The sequence below is a fragment of the Chamaea fasciata genome, unplaced genomic scaffold, assembly GCF_029207755.1.
Source record: "Chamaea fasciata isolate MVZ Bird 193981 ecotype frontalis unplaced genomic scaffold, bChaFas1.0.hap1 SCAF_31, whole genome shotgun sequence".
Lineage (NCBI taxonomy): Eukaryota > Metazoa > Chordata > Aves > Passeriformes > Sylviidae > Chamaea > Chamaea fasciata.
In genome coordinates this window covers 307,982-329,189 of record NW_027094116.1, presented here as the reverse complement: position 1 = coordinate 329,189, position 21,208 = coordinate 307,982, and the positions used below count along the sequence as shown (strand labels likewise).

Below are 21,208 nucleotides of genomic sequence, written 5' to 3'. Positions count from 1 at the left end.
ATGTCCCCCCAAATGGTGCTGTCCCTGCAGAGCCACCACCGCCCTGATCCCTTCCCTTCTCCCTTCCAGCCCAGACCGTCGGCCTCGCTGGTGAGTCCTCAGGGGATGCCATGTCCCCACCCCGCTGTCCCCAGCCCCGTGCTGGCCCTGGCAGGCTGGTGTCCCCTGTCACCCGCAGGTGCCCAGACCACCCAGCTCCTGGTGGAGCCCCCCTGGAGGCCGGCGGTGCTGTGGGACCAGGTGACACTGACCTGCCAGGGCTTGGGGACCGCCGGTGACACCACCTGGTACAAGGACGGGCAGCGCTGGGTGCAGAACAGTTGGAACCGCTTCACTGTCACCAAGAGCGGCACTTACAAGTGTCAGAGACACGGCAGTGGGCTCAGCCCCCCCGTCACAGTCCTAAGTGGTGAGAGGGGATCTGAAATGCTCACAGTGGCCTCTGGATAGGTCTGGGTGGGCTCCACTCCGTGGGTGTCCTCACACCCCTCGGGTGCAAGAGCCCGTGGGCACTGCACTGAGGGTCATCCCAGTGCATCCCAGTGTGATGGGGCCCCCTTGGTTACACCTGTGCCACGGAGCGTCTCCTGGTGTTCCTGGGATCCTCCCGTGCAATGGAGACTCCGCCCAGATGTCTGCGGTGCCATGGGCACCCTCCTCTGACCTGTCTCCAGCCTCTCAGTGTGATGGGACTCTCCTGTCCCACAGACCAGCTGGTGCTGCAGGTGCCAACACAGACACTGCTGGAGGGCGACGAGGTCAAACTGCGCTGCCGGGTCAGGCAGGACACATCGGTCAGCAGGGTGCGATTTTACCAGGACGGGAAGGATCTGGGGGAGTACTTCAGGGGGGCCGAGCTGTCCCTGTCTCCTCTGCAGCCAAACCACAGTGGCCGCTACCACTGTGCGGGCTCGGTGCGCTTCTGGCCATTATCGTCATCTCCAGTGACAGTGACAGTGCACGGTGAGCACTCCCACGGCTGGAACCCCAATATCCTGACACCCCCACAGCCACATCCCAGGGGACTCAGAGTCAGTCCTCCCCTCATCTCCTTCCCAGAGCTCTTCACGGTGCCGGTGCTGGAGGGTCCCCCCGAGCTCATCGAGGGGTCCCCCCTCAATCTCAGCTGTTTCAGCACCCCCAGCCCCCTGCGGCCCCCAGCCCCCCTCCTGCACCTCTTCTACCGGGACGGGCAGTTGGTGCGGGGCCCGCAGGTGTCCCCGCAGCTCCTGGTGCCCGCCGTGGGGGTCACTGACTCGGGGAATTACAGCTGCCATGTGCGCTCCGAGGGGGGGGCCGTGCAGAAGAGCAGCGCCCGGCTCTGCGTCACGGTGCACAGTGAGTGTGGGGATGGGCACAGGGAGCCCCCACAGCCTCTTCGTGTCCCCTGCCATGCCTCGGGACCCCCATTCCTGCTTGGACCCCCCATGCCTGTCGGAGGTCATTCATCCTTTCCCACGTCCCTCGCCAAGTGCCCCAGCCCTTCCTGGGTACCCCCATCTTTCCTCTGAATTTTTTCCATGTCCTCGCATCACTGCTCAGGTTCCCCTCCATGTCCCTCCATTCCTCACTGGGTCTCTTCACCCATTCCTGGTACAACCCCACCCATCTCTGATCTCCCCTCCTGGTCCCCAGGTCCCACCATACCCTCCCTGTGGTGCCCCCTCAGCCCGCTCCAGCTGTCCTCTCCCTGAACCCCCCATCATCCCTTGGGGTTTTATTTCATGCCCCCCATCAGCTCTGGGCCCACTCTTCCTCACTGGGGTCCTCCTGCCCCTTGAAAATGCCCCTCCCATGTCCCTCACTGTCCCCTGGTTTCACTCCCTCCTGCAGGGGTCCCTGTCTCAGGGGTGTCCCTGTGGGCGCAGCCCCCCGGGGGACAGGTGGCACTGGGGGACCGCCTGGTGCTGAGCTGTGCAGTGGCTGCAGGGACAGGTCCCCTGTCCTTCACCTGGCACCGGGGGGACTTGGGGACACCGCTGGGCACTGGCCCCCGCCTGGAGCTGCAGCATGTTGGGGACAATGACAGTGGCCAATACCAGTGCCGGGTCAGTGATGGGGACAGCGTGGCCAAGAGTGTCCCCCTGAATGTCACCATCCTGGGTAAGTGGGACCCTCGGGCTGGGGCTGACCCAATCCACAGCACTCCCATCCCACCTCCCGAGGTGCCAGCCCTGTCTGTGTCCCCACAGTGCCCGTGGCCAATGCCACCATCACCCCCGGTCCCCTGTCACACCAGGTGCAAGCAGGTGACCCCGTGACCCTGCGCTGCTCGGTGCAGGTGGGCTCAGCCCCTGTCACCTTCACCTGGCTGCACAATGGCCAGGAGGCGGCCCGGGGTCCCGTCCTGGAGCTTGGGGACGTCAGTGTGGGACATTCGGGCACCTACCAGTGCGTGGCCACCAACCAGCTGGGACAGGACGGGCACCGCGTGTTCCGGGCACTCAGCCCTGAGCTGGCCCTGGAGGTGACCCCTGGCTCACCCTGGGTCACAGGTGGGCTCACAAGGGGTCACCGGGGTGTTCAGGATCCCCTGAGTTCAAGGTGACCCCAATGTGTCCCACTCTGTCCCCAGCAGTGGCTGTGAATGTCGGCAGGACCCTCCTGTTCCTGCTCCTGCTCCTGGCTGTCATCGGGGGCTGTCACTGCTGGCACCGCCGGGGTGGGTGACAGTGGGGGCGATGGGGGTCCTGGAGTGAGGGGAAGCCCCCAGAGTGGGGGCAGAGACAGGGCAGCACCCAGGGCCCCTGAGCTGGGGGAAACTGAGCCCACAGTGACCTCGGCTGGGTTGCTGAGGGTTGTGGGGTAAATTTGGAGGGTCTTGGTTGGGCTCCAGGGCCATTTTTGGGTGGGCTTTGAGGGACATTGGAATGGCATTGGGAGCTTCTGGTGGGTTTGGAGAACTCTTGGAGAGCCGTGCAGGGACGTTGGGTGATCTTTCTGGGGTCCCGTGGGAGTTTGGGGGGTGACCCTCCCTGCTGATCTTGGGATTCTGGGGCTCAGAAGGTGCGGGACGCTGGGGGAATTTGGGGCACTGAGGTGGTGTAGAAGTTCTGGGGGGTTCCAGGGGTGCTTGTAGTGGCCTAGGGGACTCAGGGGGCTAGTGGGAATCAGGGCTCCAGTGGGGATTTGGGTGTCCTATGCGTGGTTGGGGCTGCCGAGGTCCCAGGAAGGTTCAGGGGTCCCGAGCTCCCCACGGTCACCCCCTCCTTTTTTCCTTGCAGCCGCCAGGAAGCCCCAGGACAGGTGAGTGGAGGGCTCCAGCCAGGACTCCCCTTTCCCCCTCCCCAGACACCCCTCAGATCCCCCTTATCCCCACAGGACCCCACCCAGTGGAGGTGGCAGTGCTGGACCCCCACATCGTGAGCACCGAGAGGGCAGGGGGTGAGTACAGGGGGACACAAGGAAACGTCACCCACGGGTGTCACCCTCCACCCAGGTCCTCACACAACCAGTGTCACTCTCAGGGCACCCACAGGTATCCCTGCGCCCTGCCCCACCTCTGGATCCACCAGTGACCAATGTGGAGCTGCTGGGAACCCACGCAGGACAGCAGGACCCCAGTGACATCTATGAGAACGTGCTGTGACACTGGGGGCACTGGGGGCATTGCCGGTCCCTGCACAAGGGCACCCCCAGTGTGTCGCCCCCTCCCACACCCGGCTCCCATGGGTGCCCACCGTGCCTGGGTGGGGGCCACGAGTGGGGGGTCCCATGTGGAGCTGCCCAGAGCTCCCCGTCCCAGTGCTCCCAGTGCTCCCAGTACCCCCAGGGACTCCCCACTCCCTCCCCCAGTGCCGGGGGGCACAGGACCCTTGTCCCTCCCATTGCACCCAAAACGCAGCATTTTGATTAAACCGGGAGAAATGGTTTTTGTTTGTTCAGCTGTGCCCAGTCAGCTCGAATGGAGGAGGGTCCCGGTCAGGTTGTTGAGCAGATCCGTGTGGGATTTGCAGGATTTTTGGGACTCCCTCAGTCCCTTGAGGACAGGGACAAAATGATCAATTGGGGCATTTCCGGACTGGTTCCGTCGCAGCTGCCCCGCTCAGGGGAAGGAGCTGCCGCTCCCTGTTTGTCCCCTCTCGGTGACACCGGCCAAGGGCTCGGGGTCCTGCGGCGGTGCCGCCCCGTGGCCACGGGCACCGATCCCGCAGCTGCCGAACCCCTCGGGCCGAGCTGGAGCCCCGGGACAGAGCTGAGGGCAGCCGGAGGTGTCCCCAAATCCAACCCCAAAGCCCGCCCCAGCCCCAGCCCTGCCCGGTGCCCCCCGGAGCCCCCCGGTGCCCAAAGCCCCGCACCCGGCGCTCCCCGAGCGGCGTCTGAGCCCCGGAGCTGCCGCGGAGCCTCCGCCGGGCGCGGCCCCGGGGCGGGCGGGGGGCGCCGGGACGGAGGTGCCGGGAGGGCCGAGGGGACCCGGGAGCCCGGGGAGGAGCCCCCGGCACGGCGGGAGCCGAGTCCCGGCCTCGGGTCACTGTCGCACGTCGCGGCTGCCATCGCGCTGCCAGGGCCGGGAAGCCCCCGCTGGAGCAGTTCCCGAGAGGGGAAGGTGTTTCACTTCTCCTTTTTCAGCTCTGAACTGAGGAATGATAAATTCAATTCATTTCCCCAAGTCGAGTCCATTTCGGCCGTGACGGAGCTCGCGGACTGAGCCCTCCCTGCCCTTCTCCCAGGACAGGACGCCACCGGCTGGGATGTGCCACCCCCAGGATGTGTCACCCACAGAACAGGGACATCCCTGAACAGGGACAGGACCCCCTGGATGTGTCCCACGAGGACAGAACCCGCCCCTCCCTGACTCAGCACAAACGGCCTCTTCCTTCTGCTGCGGGAGAGAGAAAGTGAAAGTGTGGGGAGACACAGCCGGACACTCCCAGCCCCCAAACCCCCCACCTCCCCTCCAGCCCACACACCTCCTTTTCCCCTCCCCGGGTTCCCCTGCACCTGGTACCGGCTCAGGAGCTCCCCAGGGTTTATCAAGGCATGAACTGGGGGGCTGTGAAATTGAGGGATAAAAGGAAGAATATGGAAATGAGGAGAGGAAAAATGCTCCTTGGGGGCAGGGGAACACAGACCCAGAGCCCCTCAGAATCCACCTGTGGTGACCCCCAGCAAACCACGAGCACACCAGGGGGGCAGCTCTGGGCCGTGGGTCACCCCAAAATTTGAGGCAGCCAGGGAAGGAGCTGCAACCCACGGGCCCAGCCAGCCACTGCCCATCCCTGGGAGCCCCATTTCCCTGCCAACCCAACCATGGGAGCCCCCATTCCTTCTGCCCCCCCCTCCCTGGGTCCCCCATCCCGGGAGTGCCATTCCTCAGGACCTCCATTCCCAAGGACCCCCATCCTGGGAATTCCAGCCCCTGGGACCTCCACTGGGGACCTCAGAGGACCCCACAGCCTGGGGACCTTGATTCCCCCAGGAGACCTATACTTGGCTTCCTATAGCTCCCAGCCTTCAAATTTTGGCAACACCGTGGCCCTACCGGGTCCCCACCGTGTCCCCACCACGTCCAACCATCACCCACATGTCCCTCAGTGTCCCCAGCCTGCCCACAGCCTGTTCCCCCACCCTGCCCCCACCAAGGGCCACCTACACGTGGGGACGAGATGTGAACTCGTTTCCTTCCCCTTTGTCCAAAGAGCCGCCACCCAGGGGACCGGTGGCCACAGCAGCGAGTGACAGCCAGCCTGGATGGCAGGGAACACGGGGATGGACGGTAAGGTGACGCTGCTCCTGTGGGGTGAGTGCCCCGGGCACGGGCCTGACACCCCGAGGATGGGCCCTGGTGGGGCAGAGACCGGTGGGGAGGGGGCACAGGGGGGCTGCGGGGTCCCCTGAGGTCCCCAAGGCATGGACAGGGGAACAGGGATGCAGGGACAGGGACAAGGGTCACATGCCATGGGGATGGGGCATGAAGACAGGTGCCATTAGAATGGGATCATGGGCACAGGGCAATGACGATGTGGCCCTTGAGACAGGAGCTGTGAGGATGGTGGTGGTGTCCTGGATGAGCATGGGGTGTCCACAGTGTCCCCATGTCCTGCCTCAGCCCAGGGTGACTGAGGTGTGTCTTACCTCAACACCTCTGTGCTACACCAGTGTTCCTTTGGGGACAGTCTGCAGTGAGACACCGCACCGGATTCCCCAGGTGCTGCTGTCCCTGCAGGGCCCCCCCCCATCCAGCCCTTGTCCCTTCTCCCTTCCAGCCCAGACCCTCGGCCTCGCTGGTGAGTCCTCGGCAGATGCCATGTCTCCACCCCACTGTCCCCAGACCCATGGTGGCCCTGGCAGGCTGGTGTCCCCTGTCACCCACAGGTGCCCAGACCACTGAGATCCTGGTGGAGCCTCCCTGGACACCAGCAGTGCTGTGGGACCAGGTGACACTGACCTGCCAGGGCTCAGGGACTGCCGGTGCCACCACCTGGTACAAGGATGGGCAGCGCTGGGGACAGCAGAGATCCGGACACTTCACTGTCACCGAGAGTGGCAGCTACGAGTGTGACAGACCCGGCAGTGGGCGCAGCCCCCCCGTTAGAGTCTTAAATAGTGAGGGGGGTTTCAGGGTCTCCAGCCTGGCACCTGCACAGTCCCCGAGGGCTCTGGGTGGGCTCTGCTCTATGGGTCACCTCCTGGTGTGACCAGAGCCCGTCCCCTGCACATGGGGACATCCCAGAGCATCCCAGTCTGAGGGGACTCTTCCCTTGCAATGGGTGGCCCCTGATCCCCCCCAGTGTCATCAGGACTCTTCAGATGCCCCCGGTGTGACAGGACCCCTCTGTCCCCCAGACTGGCTGGTGCTGCAGGTGCCGGCGCGGCCGCTGCTGGAGGGGGACAGGGTGACACTGCACTGCCGGAGCTACCAGGACAAATCGCTCACCAGTGTGCACTTCTTCCATGAAGGGAAGGATCTGGGAGGGCCCCATGACAGGACCGAGCTGTCCCTGTTCCCCCTGCAGCTGCACCATAGCGGCCGCTACCGCTGCAGGGGCTGGGTGGGGGCTGTAATGCCAGAGTGGATGCAGTCACAGCTGGTGACAGTGACAGTGCGCAGTGAGTGCAGGAATGGGGACAGGCAACCCTGACATCCTCCGAGGGTTTCCCCCCTCTACCTGCATCCTTCATCCTTCCCTTCACTCCTCCCTGGATCACCCAAAATTTCCCAAGTGCCTCCTTGTTCCCCCATGACTGCCTGATTCCCTCTCCAGATCCCTCATCCCTCTCTCTGTCCCCCCACCCCTCCCTGGCATCCCACACCCCTTCCAAGGTCCCTGCTCAACCCTCTGGTTGCACTTCCGTCCCTGGGTCCACCCACCCCTCTCCAAACCCCACATCATTCCCTGAGTCTCCTCAGTCTCTTGTGTAGTCCCCCATCCCTGCCCGGCTCTCTCCACCTTTCCATGGGGTCACTCCATGGTCACCAGATCCCAACGCACCTCTCAGGGTCCACTTCTCCCTGGGGTCCTCTGTGCTCCCCTCCAATCCCCCCTCCTTCCCGTCTTGTGTCCTCCACCCATCATGGCAAGATCATCTTACCTGTGTCTCCCCGCAGGGGTCCCCGTCTCGGGGGTGTCCGTGTCAGTGCGGCCCCGCGGGGGACAGGTGGCACTGGGGGACCGCCTGGTGCTGAGCTGTGCAGTGGCCATGGGGACAGGTCCCCGGTCCTTCACCTGGCACCGTGGGGGCTCTGGGACACCGCTGGGCATTGGCCCCCGCCTGGAGCTGCGCCATGTTGGGGACAATGACAGCGGCCAATACCAGTGCCGGGTCAGTGATGGGGACAGCACGGCCGAGAGTGTCCCCCTGAATGTCACCGTCCTTGGTGAGTGTGACCCTCGGGCTGGGGGTGGCCTCACCCACAGCATGCTCCAGGAAACTCATCCCCATGTCCCTGTCCCTCTTGCTGGCTGCCAGCCCCTCCCCCCACCCTCACCCTGTCTGTGTCCCCACAGTGCCCGTGGCCAATGCCACCATCACCCCCGGTCCCCTGTCACACCAGGTGCACGCAGGTGACCCCGTGACCCTGTGCTGCTCGGTGCAGGTGGGCTCAGCCCCTGTCACCTTCACCTGGCTGCACAACGGCCAGGAGGTGGCCCAGGGTCCCGTCCTGGAGCTTGGGGACATCAATGTGGGACAGTCGGGCACCTACCAGTGCATGGCCACCAATCAGCTGGGACAGGACGGGCACCGCGTGTTTCGGGCACTCAGCCCCGAGCTGGCCTTGGAGGTGACCCCTGGCACACCCTGGGTCACAGGTGGGCTCACAGGGGGTCACCCTGGTGTTCTGACACCCCCGGGTTATCGGTGACCTCAGTTTTCCCCCACTCTCTCTCTGGCAGTGACAGAAAGGGAACAGGAAACAGGAGGGGTCACCTGAGGTCACAATGGTTGCAGGACCCCTGGGGTGATGGGTGACCCCTCTGTGTTCCCCTTTGTCCCCAGCAGTGGCTGCAGGGGTCAGTGGTTCCCTGTTGTTCCTGGTCCTGCTCCTGGGTGTCATCATGGCCTGGCACTGGTGGCACCGCATTGGTGGGTGACCATGGGGGGGACGGGGTTCCCCGAGAGGGGTAGGAAGCCCCCAGACTGAAGGGGTGATAGGGTGGTACCCACAGCTCCTGACTTGGGTTGTGCTGAGCCCCCAGTGTCCTTGGCTGAGTGTCCTGGGCGATTTCGGCAGGTGTGGGAGGGTCACACAGCAATGTTGGGTTTTCTTTTGGGGTCCTGGGGGATTTTTGAGGGTCTCCCTCCCTGCTGCGCTTGGGGTTCTGGGTACTCAGGGCACCGGTTCAGGGGTTCTGAGGGGCTCTAGAGATGCTCAGAGGTCCTGTGGGAATTGAGGGTCTGGAGGTGGTTCAGGATTCCCATGGGTGGTCAGGGCCCTGGGGATCCCACAGTCACCCCTTCCCTCTCCTTTGCAGCCACCAGGAAGAAGCAGGAAAGGTGAGTGGGGGGCTCCATTCACAACCCCTCTTCTACTCTCACACCCTGAACCCTCCATGTGCTCCCAAAACTCCTCCATCCCCACAGGGCACATCCACAGCCCCTGGCCCCCCTGGAGGAGGAGGAGGTTCTGTACACCCACGTTGTGAAAACCGAGCGGGCAGGGGGTGAGTACGGGGACAGGGAAATACAGGGACACGTCACCCGCTGGGGTCACCCCCAGCCGGGTCCCCCCAGCCAGTGTCTCTCACAGGGCTCCCCAGTGCTGCCCCGCCCAAGGACACCACGGTGACCTATGCAGAGCTGCCAGGACCCCATGGACGACCACAGGATACCAGCAACATCTACGAGAGTGTGCCGTGACACTGAGGAAACTGGGGGGCACCGGGGGACACCGGGGATCCCCTCACCCTGGGCTTCTGTGGTTGCCATCCAGCCTGAGGTGGTGGTCAGGAGAAGGGGCTGGTGCACAGAGCACCCAGTGCTCCCCATTCCATCTCCCAGTACCACCACGGCTTCCCCATTCCCCCTCCCATTGTTCCAGTACACCCAGGGGCTCCCCCTTTCCCTTCCCAGTACTCCCATAGTCCCAGTGGCGGCACATTCCCTCTCCCAGTGCAAGGAGGGCACACGGTCGGTTTCGATACACTTCAGCCCAAAATGCAGCTTTTTGGTTAAACTGGCACAAGTGGTGTTTGTTCAGCCCTCTTGGGCTTTAGGAATGGAATTCTCCAGTTCTGGCTTCCACTAAACAACCAGGGGCCTGGGGAGCCCCGAGGGTGGAGGGCCCGAAACGGCCGAGGGGAGACCCCGGCAGGGCGGGGGAGCGGAGACCCTGGGCTGGGCTCTGCGGAAAGGAGGGACCGGCACGGTGGTCCCAGAGCACGGGGAAGGGGCCCAGCTGCCATGGCGCTGCGAGTGCCGGGACTGTCACGGCGCGCATGAACCGACTGTGAGAGCGTGTCCCAAGCCACTGTCGCCATGTGTCGGGATAGCCCTTGGCCAGGGTGACGCCCCCACAGCTTTGGGCACTCGGAATGGGCGGGGCAGGGGCGGGGCAGAGCCCTGTCCATTCCCCGTGCCCTGTGCAGGTGAGGAGGGCAGGGATGGAGCAGCTTTGTGGACACCTGGAATCGATACAAGGTCATTCCCAAGAGCCACACCATGACTGTGGGCAGAGCCCCGGCTCAACATTTCCACACTTTTCCCTCTGGTCTGGTGGCTGCAGCCAGAACCCAAATATTCTTTCCATGAGGTTCCAAAGGGCTGCAGGTTTTGTTCAGGAAGGAGGGTCCCGGTCAGGATGTTGAGCAGATGGGTGTGGGATTTGCAGAACTTCTGGGGCTCTCTCAGCCCCTTGCTGAGAGGGACAAAATGATCAATTGCTGCATTTCCGGACTGCTTCCCTCACAGCTGCCCCTGCAGGGGGGTTTGCAGCCAGCCCTGCTCTGAAAACCATCCAAGGCCCTCGCAGAGCCACTGCTTGGGCTCCCATTGGCTTTTGTGCTTCTTGCAGGGCCCAGCAAACCACAGCCAGGCCTTTTCCTGCCACAGAATTGTCACCTTTGCAGCAGCTCGAAAGCTGCCAGAATCAAAGCCAAGGGGGCGGGGGGAGCCTCAGGTCGTGGCTGCCACCTGGGGCTGGCCAGAGCAGGGCTGGCCAATGCCCATCCCTGTGCACTGGGGCTGGGCCATGGCTGGGCCCCGCACTTGGATGGCCTCTGGCTTCAAGGAGGAGGAGCTGGGGAGCTCCTTCCCCCTGGGGCTCCATTCCCAAGCTGCTCTTGCCGGCTCACATCCTGCAGGGGACGAGTGAGAATGGAGGAGTCTGGAACCCTCCTGGAGCTGCCATCCCCCAAGACAGGACCCTATGGCTGTGCCCCCCAGGAGAGAACCCGACCCCCTGTGAGACAGTCACTGCCCATCACTGGGTCCCCCGTTCCCCTCGGAACTAAACCATGGGGTCCTCATTCCTTATGGCCCCCTCTCCCGTGCAGCCCCATCTCAGGATTGCCATTCCCCAGGATCTCCATGGCCCCGGAGCCCCATTCCCAAGGAATCCTCTCCACAAATTCCATCCCCTACAATGCCCCTTCCCCCAGGACCTGGATTCTCTCAGGACCCCTCATTCCCACAGGACCCTCCCTTCCCCCTGCACTCCATCCCTGGCACACCCATCCCATCACCCCAAATCCCTGGAGCCCACGCTCTCCTGGGACTCCCTGCACTGAGTCCCCCGAGCCCTGAGATCCCCCATTCCCATGGCACCCCTCTCCTGAGTGACTCCCCCTCCTCAGGAGTCCCATTGCCCTGGATGCCCATCCCTGGTTCCCCAAACCCCCTGAGCCCCCCACTCCTGAGAACCCCCTGTCCCACCTTGTGCCACCCAGCTTTGTCCCCACCCTGCCCACAGCCTGTGGTCACTCTGCCACCAGCAAAGGCCACAGCCATGTTGGGGACGCGGCCTGATGTCACTTCCTTCCCCATTCTTTGGAAGAGCCACCACCCAGGGGACCGGTGGCCACAGCAGCGAGTGACAGCCAGCCTGGATGGCCGGGGACACGGAGATGGCCGGGAAGGTGGCGCTGCTCCTGTGGGGTGAGTGACCCGGGCACGGGCCTGACACCCCGGGGATGGGCCCTGGTGGGGCAGAGACCAGTGGGGAGGGGGCACAGGGGGGCTGTGGGGTCCCCTGAGGTCCCCAAGGCCAGCAGAGCCAGTGCATGGGGTGACCAGGGTCATGGGCTGGCAATGGGGACAGGAGAAGGGGGACAGGACTGGAGGGGCCAGAATGTGGGGAGAGGAATTATGGGGCTGGTGCACCTGTGAGGACAGCGACGGGGAAACAGGGATGCAGGGACAGGGACAAGGGGACAAGCACCATGCAGATGGACCATGGGGACCGAGGCTGTGGGACTGGGGAGGTGACCTGTGCCAGCACGAGGTCCCCATGTCTGGGGTGTCCTTAGTGTCCCCATGTCCTGCCTGAGATGGGGTGGCTGCAGTTCCCCGATCTCCAAGACATCTATGCCACACCAGTGTCCCCATGGGGACAGTTCAGGGACAGCCCCCACACCCTGTGCCCCCATACCTGTCTCCATGGGGCCACCCCACCCAGCCCTGTCCCTTCTCCCTTCCAGCCCAGACCCTCGGCCTCCCTGGTGAGTCCTCAGGGGATGCCATGTCCCCACCCTGCTGTCCCCAGCCCCGTGGTGGCCCTGGCAGGCTGGTGTCCTCTGTCACCCGCAGGTGCCCAGACCACCCAGCTCCTGGTGGAGCCCCCCTGGAGGCCGGCGGTGCTGTGGGACCGGGTGACACTGACCTGTCAGGGCTCGGGGACTGCCAGTGCCACCACCTGGTACAAGGATGGGCGGAGCTGGGGGCCGAACGGACCTGAAAATGTCAGTGTCACCTATTCTGGCACCTACCGCTGTTACAGACCTGGCAGTGGGCTCAGCCCCCCTGTGATAGTCTCAAATGGTGAGGGGGCTTTGGGTGTCCCCAGCGTGGCACCTGTGGGACCCTGAGGGCTCTGGGTGGGCCCTGCTCCATGGGTCACCTCCTGGTGTGACCAGAGCTCGTCCCCTGCACACAGGGACATCCCAGAGCATTCCAGTGCAGGGGGACCCTGTTTGTGGAATTGGGGACCCCTGGTGCTCTGGCTGTGACCCAATGGTGGGTCCCCATGAAAATGGGACCCCTGTGGTGTGACAGGACCCCCGTGTCCCCCAGACTGGCTGGTGCTACAGGTGCCGGTGCAGATGCAGCTGTAGCGGGGGACACAGTGACACTGCGCTGCCGATGGCGGCAGGGCCTGTCAGTCACCAAGGTGTGATTCTACCGTGGGGACGAGGAGGTGAGGATGTCCCTCAATGGCACCGAGCTGTCCCTGTCCCCTCTGCAGCTGAGCCACAGTGGCCGCTACCGCTGCCGGGGCTGGGTGTCCTCTGACGTATCATCAGCGTTGCAGGAGTCGGCGCCACTGACAGTGACAGTGCACGGTGAGCCTCACCCCCACAGCCTCCCCGGGTCCCCTGGTTGGGGACACTCTGCCCCGTCTGGGGACCCCCAGCCCTGCCTGCAGTCCCCCATTACTGCCCAGACCCCCCATCCCTGCCGCGGGTCCCTCATCCATCCCCGGGTCTCTCACAGGGCTGTCAGATCAGTGGTGGCCACACTTGTATCAGCAGGTTCCGAGCACTCAGAACCAGCGCTGGCGGAGGCAGCCATGCGCCGCGCACCGCGCTTTTCCAGGGCCAGGTGCCTCTGGCAGCAGGGGCGGCCCGGCGGTGCAGAGGAGCCGTGGGGGCCGCCGTGGGTAGCGGCGAGCGGGGAGCGGGTTGCGGCGAACGGGGACCCGGCACAGGAACTCCCGGCAGTCACCAACCCAGCGGAACTGACCCAGTGGGATGGGATTCACCAGACCACAGGAGAGTTGTTTATTTGCTTTTGTTTTCCAGGGAGAAAGTATGGTCTGTTTTTCTCTTTTTTTCCTCTCCTTTCCTTTCTTTCCTTTTTTCCCCTTTCCTTCTCCTTCTGACTGATTGGGAAGGTGGGCCTTGTCAGGTGAGCCTGTAGTTGGCTGGTTGGGAAGGCGGGCCTTGTTCAGAGGGCCTGTGATTGGCTGGTTGGGAAGGCAGGTTTTGTTGGGAAGTGCTGTGGTTGGCTAGTTGGGAAGGTGAGTCTTCTGGAGATGATTGTGATTGGCTAGTTGGGAAGGTCTGTGGTTGGCTGGTTGGGAAGGTGGGTCTTGTGGAGAAGATTGTGATTGGCTGATTGGGAAGGCCTGTGGTTGGCTGGTTGGGAAGGTGTGTTTTTTCAGGAGACCTGTGACTGGCTGTCAGAAGAGGACTGGGAGCAAATAGAGAATCCCCAAGGAGAAAAGAAGGAATTGAAGAGATATCAACACACATACCCCCCAAACAGTCCCCTGGGCAGTAGGCAAACCCAGTAGAGATGTAACCAACATCTACGAGAGTGTGCCGTGACACTGAGGAAACTGGGGGGCACTGGGGGACACCGGGGATCCCCTCACCCTGGGCTTCTGTGGTTGCCATCCAGCCTGAGGTGGTGGTCAGGAGAAGGGGCTGGTGCACAGAGCACCCAGTGCTCCCCATTCCATCTCCCAGTACCACCACGGCTTCCCCATTCCCCCTCCCATTGTTCCCAGTACACCCAGGGGCTCCCCCTTTCCCTTCCCAGTACTCCCATAGTCCCAGTGGCGGCACATTCCCCCTCCCAGTGCAAGGAGGGCACACGGTCGGTTTCGATACACTTCAGCCCAAAATGCAGCTTTTTGGTTAAACTGGCACAAGTGGTGTTTGTTCAGCCCTGTTGGGCTTTAGGAATGGAATTCTCCAGTTCTGGCTTCCACTAAACAACCAGGGGCCTGGGGAGCCCCGAGGGTGGAGGGCCCGAAACGGCCGAGGGGAGACCCTGGCAGGGCAGGGGAGCAGAGACCCTGGGCTGGGCTCTGCGGAAAGGAGGGACCGGCACGGTGCTCCCAGAGCACGGGGAAGGGGCCCAGCTGCCATGGCGCTGCGAGTGCCGGGACTGTCACGGCGCGCATGAACCGACTGTGAGAGCGTGTCCCAAGCCACTGTCGCCATGTGTCGGGACAGCCCGTGGCCAGGGTGACGCCCCCACAGCTTTGGGCACCCGGAATGGGCGGGGCAGGGGCGGGGCAGAGCCCTGTCCATTCCCCGTGCCCTGTGCAGGTGAGGAGGGCAGGGATGGAGCAGCTTTGGGGACACCTGGAATCGATACAAGGTCATTCCCCAGAGCCACACCATGACTGTGGGCAGAGCCCCAGCTCAACATTTCCACACTTTTCCCTCTGGTCTGGTGTCTGCAGCCAGAACCCAAATATTCTTTCCATGAGGTTCCAAAGGGCTTGAGGTTTTGTTCAGGAAGGAGGGTCCCGGTCAGGTTGTTGAGCAGATGGGTGTGGGATCTGCAGAACTTCTGGGGCTCTCTCAGCCCCTTGCTGAGAGGGACAAAATGATCAATTGCTGCATTTCCGGACTGCTTCCCTCACAGCTGCCCCTGCAGGGGGGTTTGCAGCCAGCCCTGCTCTGAAAACCATCCAAGGCCCTCGCAGAGCCACTGCTTGGGCTCCCATTGGCTTTTGTGCTTCTTGCAGGGCCCAGCAAAGCACAGCCAGGCCTTTTCCTGCCACAGAATTGTCACCTTTGCAGCAGCTCTAAAGCTGCCAGAATCAAAGCCAAGGGGGCGGGGGGAGCCTCAGGTCGTGGCTGCCACCTGGGGCTGGCCAGAGCAGGGCTGGCCAATGCCCATCCCTGTGCACTGGGGCTGGGCCATGGCTGGGCCCCACACTTGGATGGCCACTGGCTTCAAGGAGGAGGAGTTGGGGAGCTCCTTCCTGCCTGGGGCTCCATTTCCAAGCTGTGGTGACACCTGGGTCTTGTCCCAGGCCCTTGTCCCGAGGGGTTCCTCGTTCTGGGGGTGCCACGTCCTTTGGAATTTCTGTCCCAGAGGTGGCATATCCTGGGCACCTCGGTCCTGGCGGGCCCGTCAGCATTACGTCTGTCCCCAGTGGGACCTTGTGACTTCTGGGGTGCTCAAATTTACAGGGCACGTGTTACAACTATGCCCTGAGAATGGTAAATGCCAGGTTAAATTTGATTCAATTCCCTGATGCCAAATTGATTGAGATGAAACTATACATCCAAGAAATAAGGAAATTGAGCCAGGAAATAGGGGGATGGAAAAAGCCCAGGGGTGTGTGGGGCACAGACCCAGAGCCTCCACCCGGGGGTGCCCCCCTGGCCATGAGCACACTGTGGGGGCTGTGCTGGGCTCTGAGTCACCCCAAAATCTGAGGCACCCAGGGCAGGACCGGAGACCCCCATGCCCACCCAGCCACTGCCCATCCCTGGGACCCCCATTCCCCTGGGAACCCAACCATGGGACCCCCATTCCCTTGGTCTCTGCTCCCTGGGACCCCCATCGCAGCACTTCCATTGCACAGGACCACCATTGCCTTTATCCCATCCCATGGGCTGCTTCTTCTTCCATAACCACTCTTTCCGAGGGTCCTCTATTTTTCCCCTCTGCACCTCCAACTCTGGGACCTACATCCCATTACTGGAAATCTCTGGGGACCATGTTTTGGATGACCCCCATCCCTGAATCCCCCCTGGAATGGAGACCCCAATTCCCCTGGACCCCATTATCTTCGACACTCTGCCTTAATTTCCCACATCCCCTGAGCCCCCCACTCCTGGGAACACCATCCCCCACTGAGCCCCCAGACCATCCCATAATGTCCCTAGCCTGTCCCTGCTGTGTCTCCACCCATCCCCCACCCTGCCCCCACCAAGGGCCACCTACTCATGGGGACGAGGTGTGACCTTTCTTCCTTCCTCCTCATCCGAAGAGCCGCCACCCAGGGGACCGGTGGCCACAGCAGCGAGTGACAGCCAGTGCACATGGCCGGGGACACGGGGATGGCCGGGAAGGTGGCGCTGCTCCTGTGGGGTGAGTGCCCCGGGCACGGGCCTGACACCCCGGGGATGGGCCCTGGTGAGGCAGAGACCGATGGGGAGGGGGCACAGGGGGGCTGTGGGGTCCCCTGAGCTCCTCAAGGCCGGGACAAAGGAACCAGGATGCAGGGACAGGGACAAGAGTTACGCACGTACCATGCAGACGGGCCAGCGGGACTGGTGCCGGGGGAAAGGGGTCACAGACGTGGGGCCATGGGGGTGTGGCTGTCGGGACAGGTGCTGTGAGGATTGCGGTGGTGAGCTGTGCAAGCATGGGGGGTCCATAGTGTCCCCATGTCCTGCCTAAGCCCATGGTGACTGAGGTGTCCCTCTCAGCAAAACCTCAGTGTTACCCTTGGGAAGAGTTTGGGGACAGACATCACACCATGTCCTCCCAAATGGTGCTGTCCCTCCAGTGCCACCACCACCCAGCCCCTGTCCCTTCTCCCTTCCAGCCCAGACCTTCGGCCTCGCTGGTGAGTCCTTGGCAGATGCCATGTCCCCACACCGCTGTCCCTAGCCCCGTGGTGGCCCTGGCAGGCTGGTGTCCCCTGTCACCTGCAGGTGCCCAGACCACCCAGCTCCGGGTGGAGCCCCCTGGAGGCCGGCGCTGCTGTGGGACCGGGTGACACTGACCTGCGAGGGCTCGGGGACTGCTGGTGCCACCACCTGGTACGAGGACAGGCAGCGCTGGGGGCAGGAGGTCTGGGAGAACTTCGTTGTCACTGAGAGTGGCACCTACACATGTGACAGACCCGGCAGTGGGCTCAGCTCCCCCATGATGGTCTTAAATGGTGAGGGGGGATCTTAAATGATATGGGTTCTTCCCTGAGAGGTCTGGGGGGCTCACTTACAAGGATTGCCTCACACCTGTCATGTGGCAAGAGCCTGTCCCCTGCACTCAGGGACATCCCATTGTATCCCAGGGTGATGGGACACCCATGGTTACACGTGTGCCGTGGGGTTGCTCCTGGTGCCCCTGAGATCCTCCCATGCCATGGAGACTCCTCCCAGATGTCCCTGGTGCCATGGGTGCCCACCTTGGACCTGTCTGGTGCATCTCAGTTCAATGGGACTCTCCTGTCCCACAGACCGGCTGGTGCTGCAGGTGCCAACACAGACAGTGCTGGAGGGGGACACGGTGACACTGCGCTGCCGGGTCAGGCCAGACATATCGGTCAGCAGGGTGCAGTTTTACAAGGACAAGAAGGATCTGGGGATGTTCCTCAGGGGGACCGAGCTGTCCCTGTCCCCTCTCCAGCAGAACCACAGTGGCCGCTACCACTGTGAGGGTTTGGAGAGCTTGTGGCCATTATCGTCATCTCCAGTGACAGTGGCAGTACACGGTGAGCGCACCCACGGCTGGAATTCCAGTATCCTGAAACCTCCAAAGCCACATCCCAGGGGACTCAGAATCAGTCCTTCCCTCATCTCCTTCCCAGAGCTCTTCACGGTGCCGGTGCTGGAGGGACCCCCGAGCTCATCGAGGGGTCCCCCCTCAATCTCAGCTGCCTCAGCACTCCCAGCCCCCTGTGGCCCCCAGCCCCCCTCCTGCACCTCTTCTACCGGGACGGGCAGTTGGTCGGGGGCCCGCAGGTGTCCCCGCAGCTCCTGGTGCCCGCCGTGGGGGTCTCCTACTCGGGGAATTACAGCTGCCAGGTGCGCTCTGAGGGGGGGGCCGTGCAGAAGAGCAGCGCCCTGCTCCGCGTCACGGTGCACAGTGAGTGCGGGGATGGGCACGGGGAGCCCCCACAGCCTCCTCGTGTCCCCTGCCATGCCTCGGGACCCCCATTCCTGCTTGGACCCCCATGCCTGTCGGAGGACATGCATCCTTTCCCAACTCCCTCGCCAAGTGCGCCAGCCCTTCCTGGGTACCCCCATCTTTCTGATGAAATTTTTCCACGTCCTTGCATCACTGCTCAGGTCCCCCTCCATGTCCCTCCATCCCTCTCTGGGTCCCTTCACCCATTCCTGGTTCATCCCCACTCCCCTCTGATCTCCCCTCATGGTCCCCAGGTCCCACTATACCCTCCCTGTGGTGCCCCCTCAGCCCGCTCCAGCTGTCCCCTCCCTGAACTCCCCACCATTTCTTGGGTTTTTTTTCCAAGCCCCCCATGAGCTCTGGGCCCTCTCTTCCTCACTGGGGCCCCCCTACCCCTCGAAAAATCCACCCGTGTCCCTCACTGTCCCCTGGTTTCACTCCCTCCCGCAGGGGTCCCGCTCTCGGGAGTGTTCGTGTCAGCGCAGCCCCCCGGGGGACAGGTGGCACTGGGTGACCGCCTGGTGCTGAGCTGTGCGGTGGCTGCAGGGACAGGTCCCCGGTCCTTCACCTGGCACCGGGGGGACTTGGGGACACCGCTGGGCACCGGCCCCTGCCTGGAGCTGCAGCATGTTGGGGACAATGTCAGCGGCCAATACCAGTGCCGGGTCAGTGATGGAGACAGTGTGGCTGAGAGTGTTCCCCTGAATGTCACCATCCTGGGTGAGTGTGACCCTCAGGCTGGGGGTGGCCTCACCCACAGCACCCTCCAGAAAACTCTCATCCCTGTGTCCCTGTCCCTCTTGCTGGCTGCCAGCCATTCCCCCATCCTCAGACCCATCTCTGTGTCCCCGCAGTGCCCGTGGCCAATGCCACCATCACCCCCGGTCCCCTGACACACCAGGTGCACGCAGGTGACCCTGTGACCCTGCGCTGCTCAGTGCAGGTGGGCTCAGCTCCTGTCAACTTCACCTGGCTGCACGACGGGCAGGATGTGGCCCGGGGTCCCATCCTGGAGCTTGGGAACGTCAGTGTGGGACATTCGGGCACCTACCAGTGCGTGGCCACCAACCAGCTGGGACAGGATGGGCACCGCGTGTTCCGGGCACTCAGCGCTGAGCTGGCCCTGGAGGTGACACCACGTGGACATTGGAGCAGAGGTGGGGTCACATAGGGTCATTGGGATTGCAGGACCCCCAAAATGACAGGCGACCCCACTGTGTCCCTTCTGTCCCCAGCAGTGGCCACAGGGGTTGGCGTGTCCCTCCTGTTCCTGGTCCTGCTCGTGGGTGCAGCTGCGGGCTGGCACCGGTGGAACAACATGGGTGGGTGACAATGGGGGCAACGGGGGCCCTGGGGAGGTGGGAGGCCACCTGGAATGTGGGGGTGATGGGTGACACCCACAGCTCCTGGTTTGGGCAGTGCTGAGTGCTCAGGGTCCTCAAGGATTTTGGGTGTTGTTGGAGGGTCTTGCAGGGATGTTGGGGCTTCTTTCAGGGATCCTGGGGGAATTTGGAGGATCCCCCTCCTTGCCAGCATTGGCTTCTTGGCACTCACGAGGTCCAGAGCACTTGGGTGGTTCAGGGGTTCTGGGGGCCATCAGGGATGCTCAGGGGTTCTGGGAGAATCTGAGGGCCCAGTAGGGTGCCAGGATTTCTGAGGGGGCCTTGGGGATCCCACAGTTACCTTTCCCCTCTTTCCTTTCTAGCCTCCAGGAAGCAGCAGGAAAGGTGAGTGGGGGGCTCAAACCACACTGTCCCCTTTTACCCCAACCCCAAGACCTCCCATTCCCCCCCACACATCCCCTTTATCCCCGCAGGGCCCCCCCGGATCCCCCGGCCCCCCCAGAGGAGGGGTAGGTGCTGTACACCCACATCGTGAGCACCAGGCAGATGGGGGGTGAGTACAGGGTGGGACACACACACAGGGACACGTCCCCCAAGAGTGTCACCCCCACCCAGATCCCACAGCCAGTGTCTCTCGCAGCGTCCCCCCGTGCCACCGCGCTCCAGGATCCCCAGGTGACCTACGCGGAGCTGCGGGGACCCCATGGGCGACAGCGGGAACTCAGTGACACCTACGGGAATGTGCTGTGACACTCGGGGCTCCAGTGGGCACTGGGGGGCTCTGGGGGAACTGGGGGGCAGTGGGGGACCCCACCCATGGGCAGTCACACATGTGTCCCCCCTCCTGCTCCCATGGGTGCTCAACATTCACAGGTAGATGAGCACAAGGGGGGGGTCACGTGTGAGGCTGCACAGGGCACCCAGAACTCCCCATGCCCCCAGAATCTCCAAGGGCTTCGCCACCCTCCTTCCACTACCACAACTGGCTTCCCATTCCACATCCAAGTGCTCCCAGCGCCCTCAGTGACTTCCCCATTCTCTCCTCACTGTGCTCCCAGTACCCTCAGGGGCTCCCTATTTCCCCTCCCAGTGCCTCTCCATTGTTCCCAGTAGATCCAGGTGTTTTCCATTCTGTCTCCCAGTACCCCTGTGCTCCCACTGGCTCTGCAATCCCCCTCTCAGCACTCTGAGAACACCCATGGACTCGTTTCCCTGTTATTTGGCCCAAATTGCAGCTTTTGGTTCAACTGGCAGAAATGGTGTTTCTTTGTTGAGCTCTGTCAGGCTTTAGGAATGGGATTCTCCAGTTCTGGGCTGACACTAGAACCAGGGGCTGCTGCCCCTCCCCCTGCCAGTGGAGGCACAAAAGGCAAATGTCCCAAAGGGCTGACAGAAAACAATTTCCTGCAAAGAGCAATGAGAGAACAAAACCAACAGCAACAAGGTTTAGAATCCCTGAGGGTCAAGAAAGGAACAATTTCCAGGGAAAGCCCCTGAAAGGGGAAAACTCGGGATCCTTCCCCCAGATAGTTTCTTCCACCAGAGGAACCTGGCAGGGCCCTGGACCTTCATTGCTCTGATGGCCAAAGCAGCTTTCAGGAGGCTCTGGATTCTCTTCTCCCCTGTCTCAAACATGTCCTCTGCTGTGTTCCGCACACGAT

At 63.0% G+C, this 21,208-nt stretch overlaps 2 protein-coding genes, 1 long non-coding RNA gene and 1 pseudogene across 4 annotated transcripts; all 4 read left to right on the top strand.

Annotated features, from left to right (window-relative positions):
• LOC136302897 (Fc receptor-like protein 3) lies at positions 1-2,587 on the top strand. Its single transcript, XM_066206484.1, has 8 exons — positions 1-90; positions 241-409; positions 709-963; positions 1,060-1,338; positions 1,834-2,103; positions 2,193-2,239; positions 2,282-2,467; positions 2,576-2,587. Exons 1-8 carry the CDS (start codon positions 1-3, stop codon positions 2,585-2,587), a joined length of 1,308 nt encoding a protein of 435 aa, XP_066062581.1.
• Positions 2,588-2,621: 34 nt separating this feature from the next.
• LOC136303226 (uncharacterized) lies at positions 2,622-3,857 on the top strand. 2 transcript variants are annotated; one of them, XR_010724182.1, is made up of 4 exons: positions 2,622-2,662; positions 3,225-3,246; positions 3,322-3,384; positions 3,479-3,857. It is a non-coding gene; the product is annotated as an uncharacterized lncRNA (long non-coding RNA). The 2 variants fall into 2 exon arrangements; XR_010724181.1 differs by having other exon boundaries at positions 3,468-3,857.
• Positions 3,858-5,709: 1,852 nt separating this feature from the next.
• LOC136302896 (Fc receptor-like protein 4) lies at positions 5,710-9,300 on the top strand. The gene is made up of 10 exons (XM_066206483.1): positions 5,710-5,716; positions 6,207-6,227; positions 6,316-6,546; positions 6,787-7,050; positions 7,550-7,819; positions 8,007-8,252; positions 8,440-8,526; positions 8,916-8,937; positions 9,025-9,104; positions 9,191-9,300. Exons 1-10 carry the CDS (start codon positions 5,710-5,712, stop codon positions 9,298-9,300), a joined length of 1,338 nt encoding a protein of 445 aa, XP_066062580.1.
• Positions 9,301-16,388: 7,088 nt separating this feature from the next.
• LOC136303211 (Fc receptor-like protein 4) lies at positions 16,389-20,362 on the top strand (annotated as a pseudogene).
• Positions 20,363-21,208: the final 846 nt, after the last annotated feature.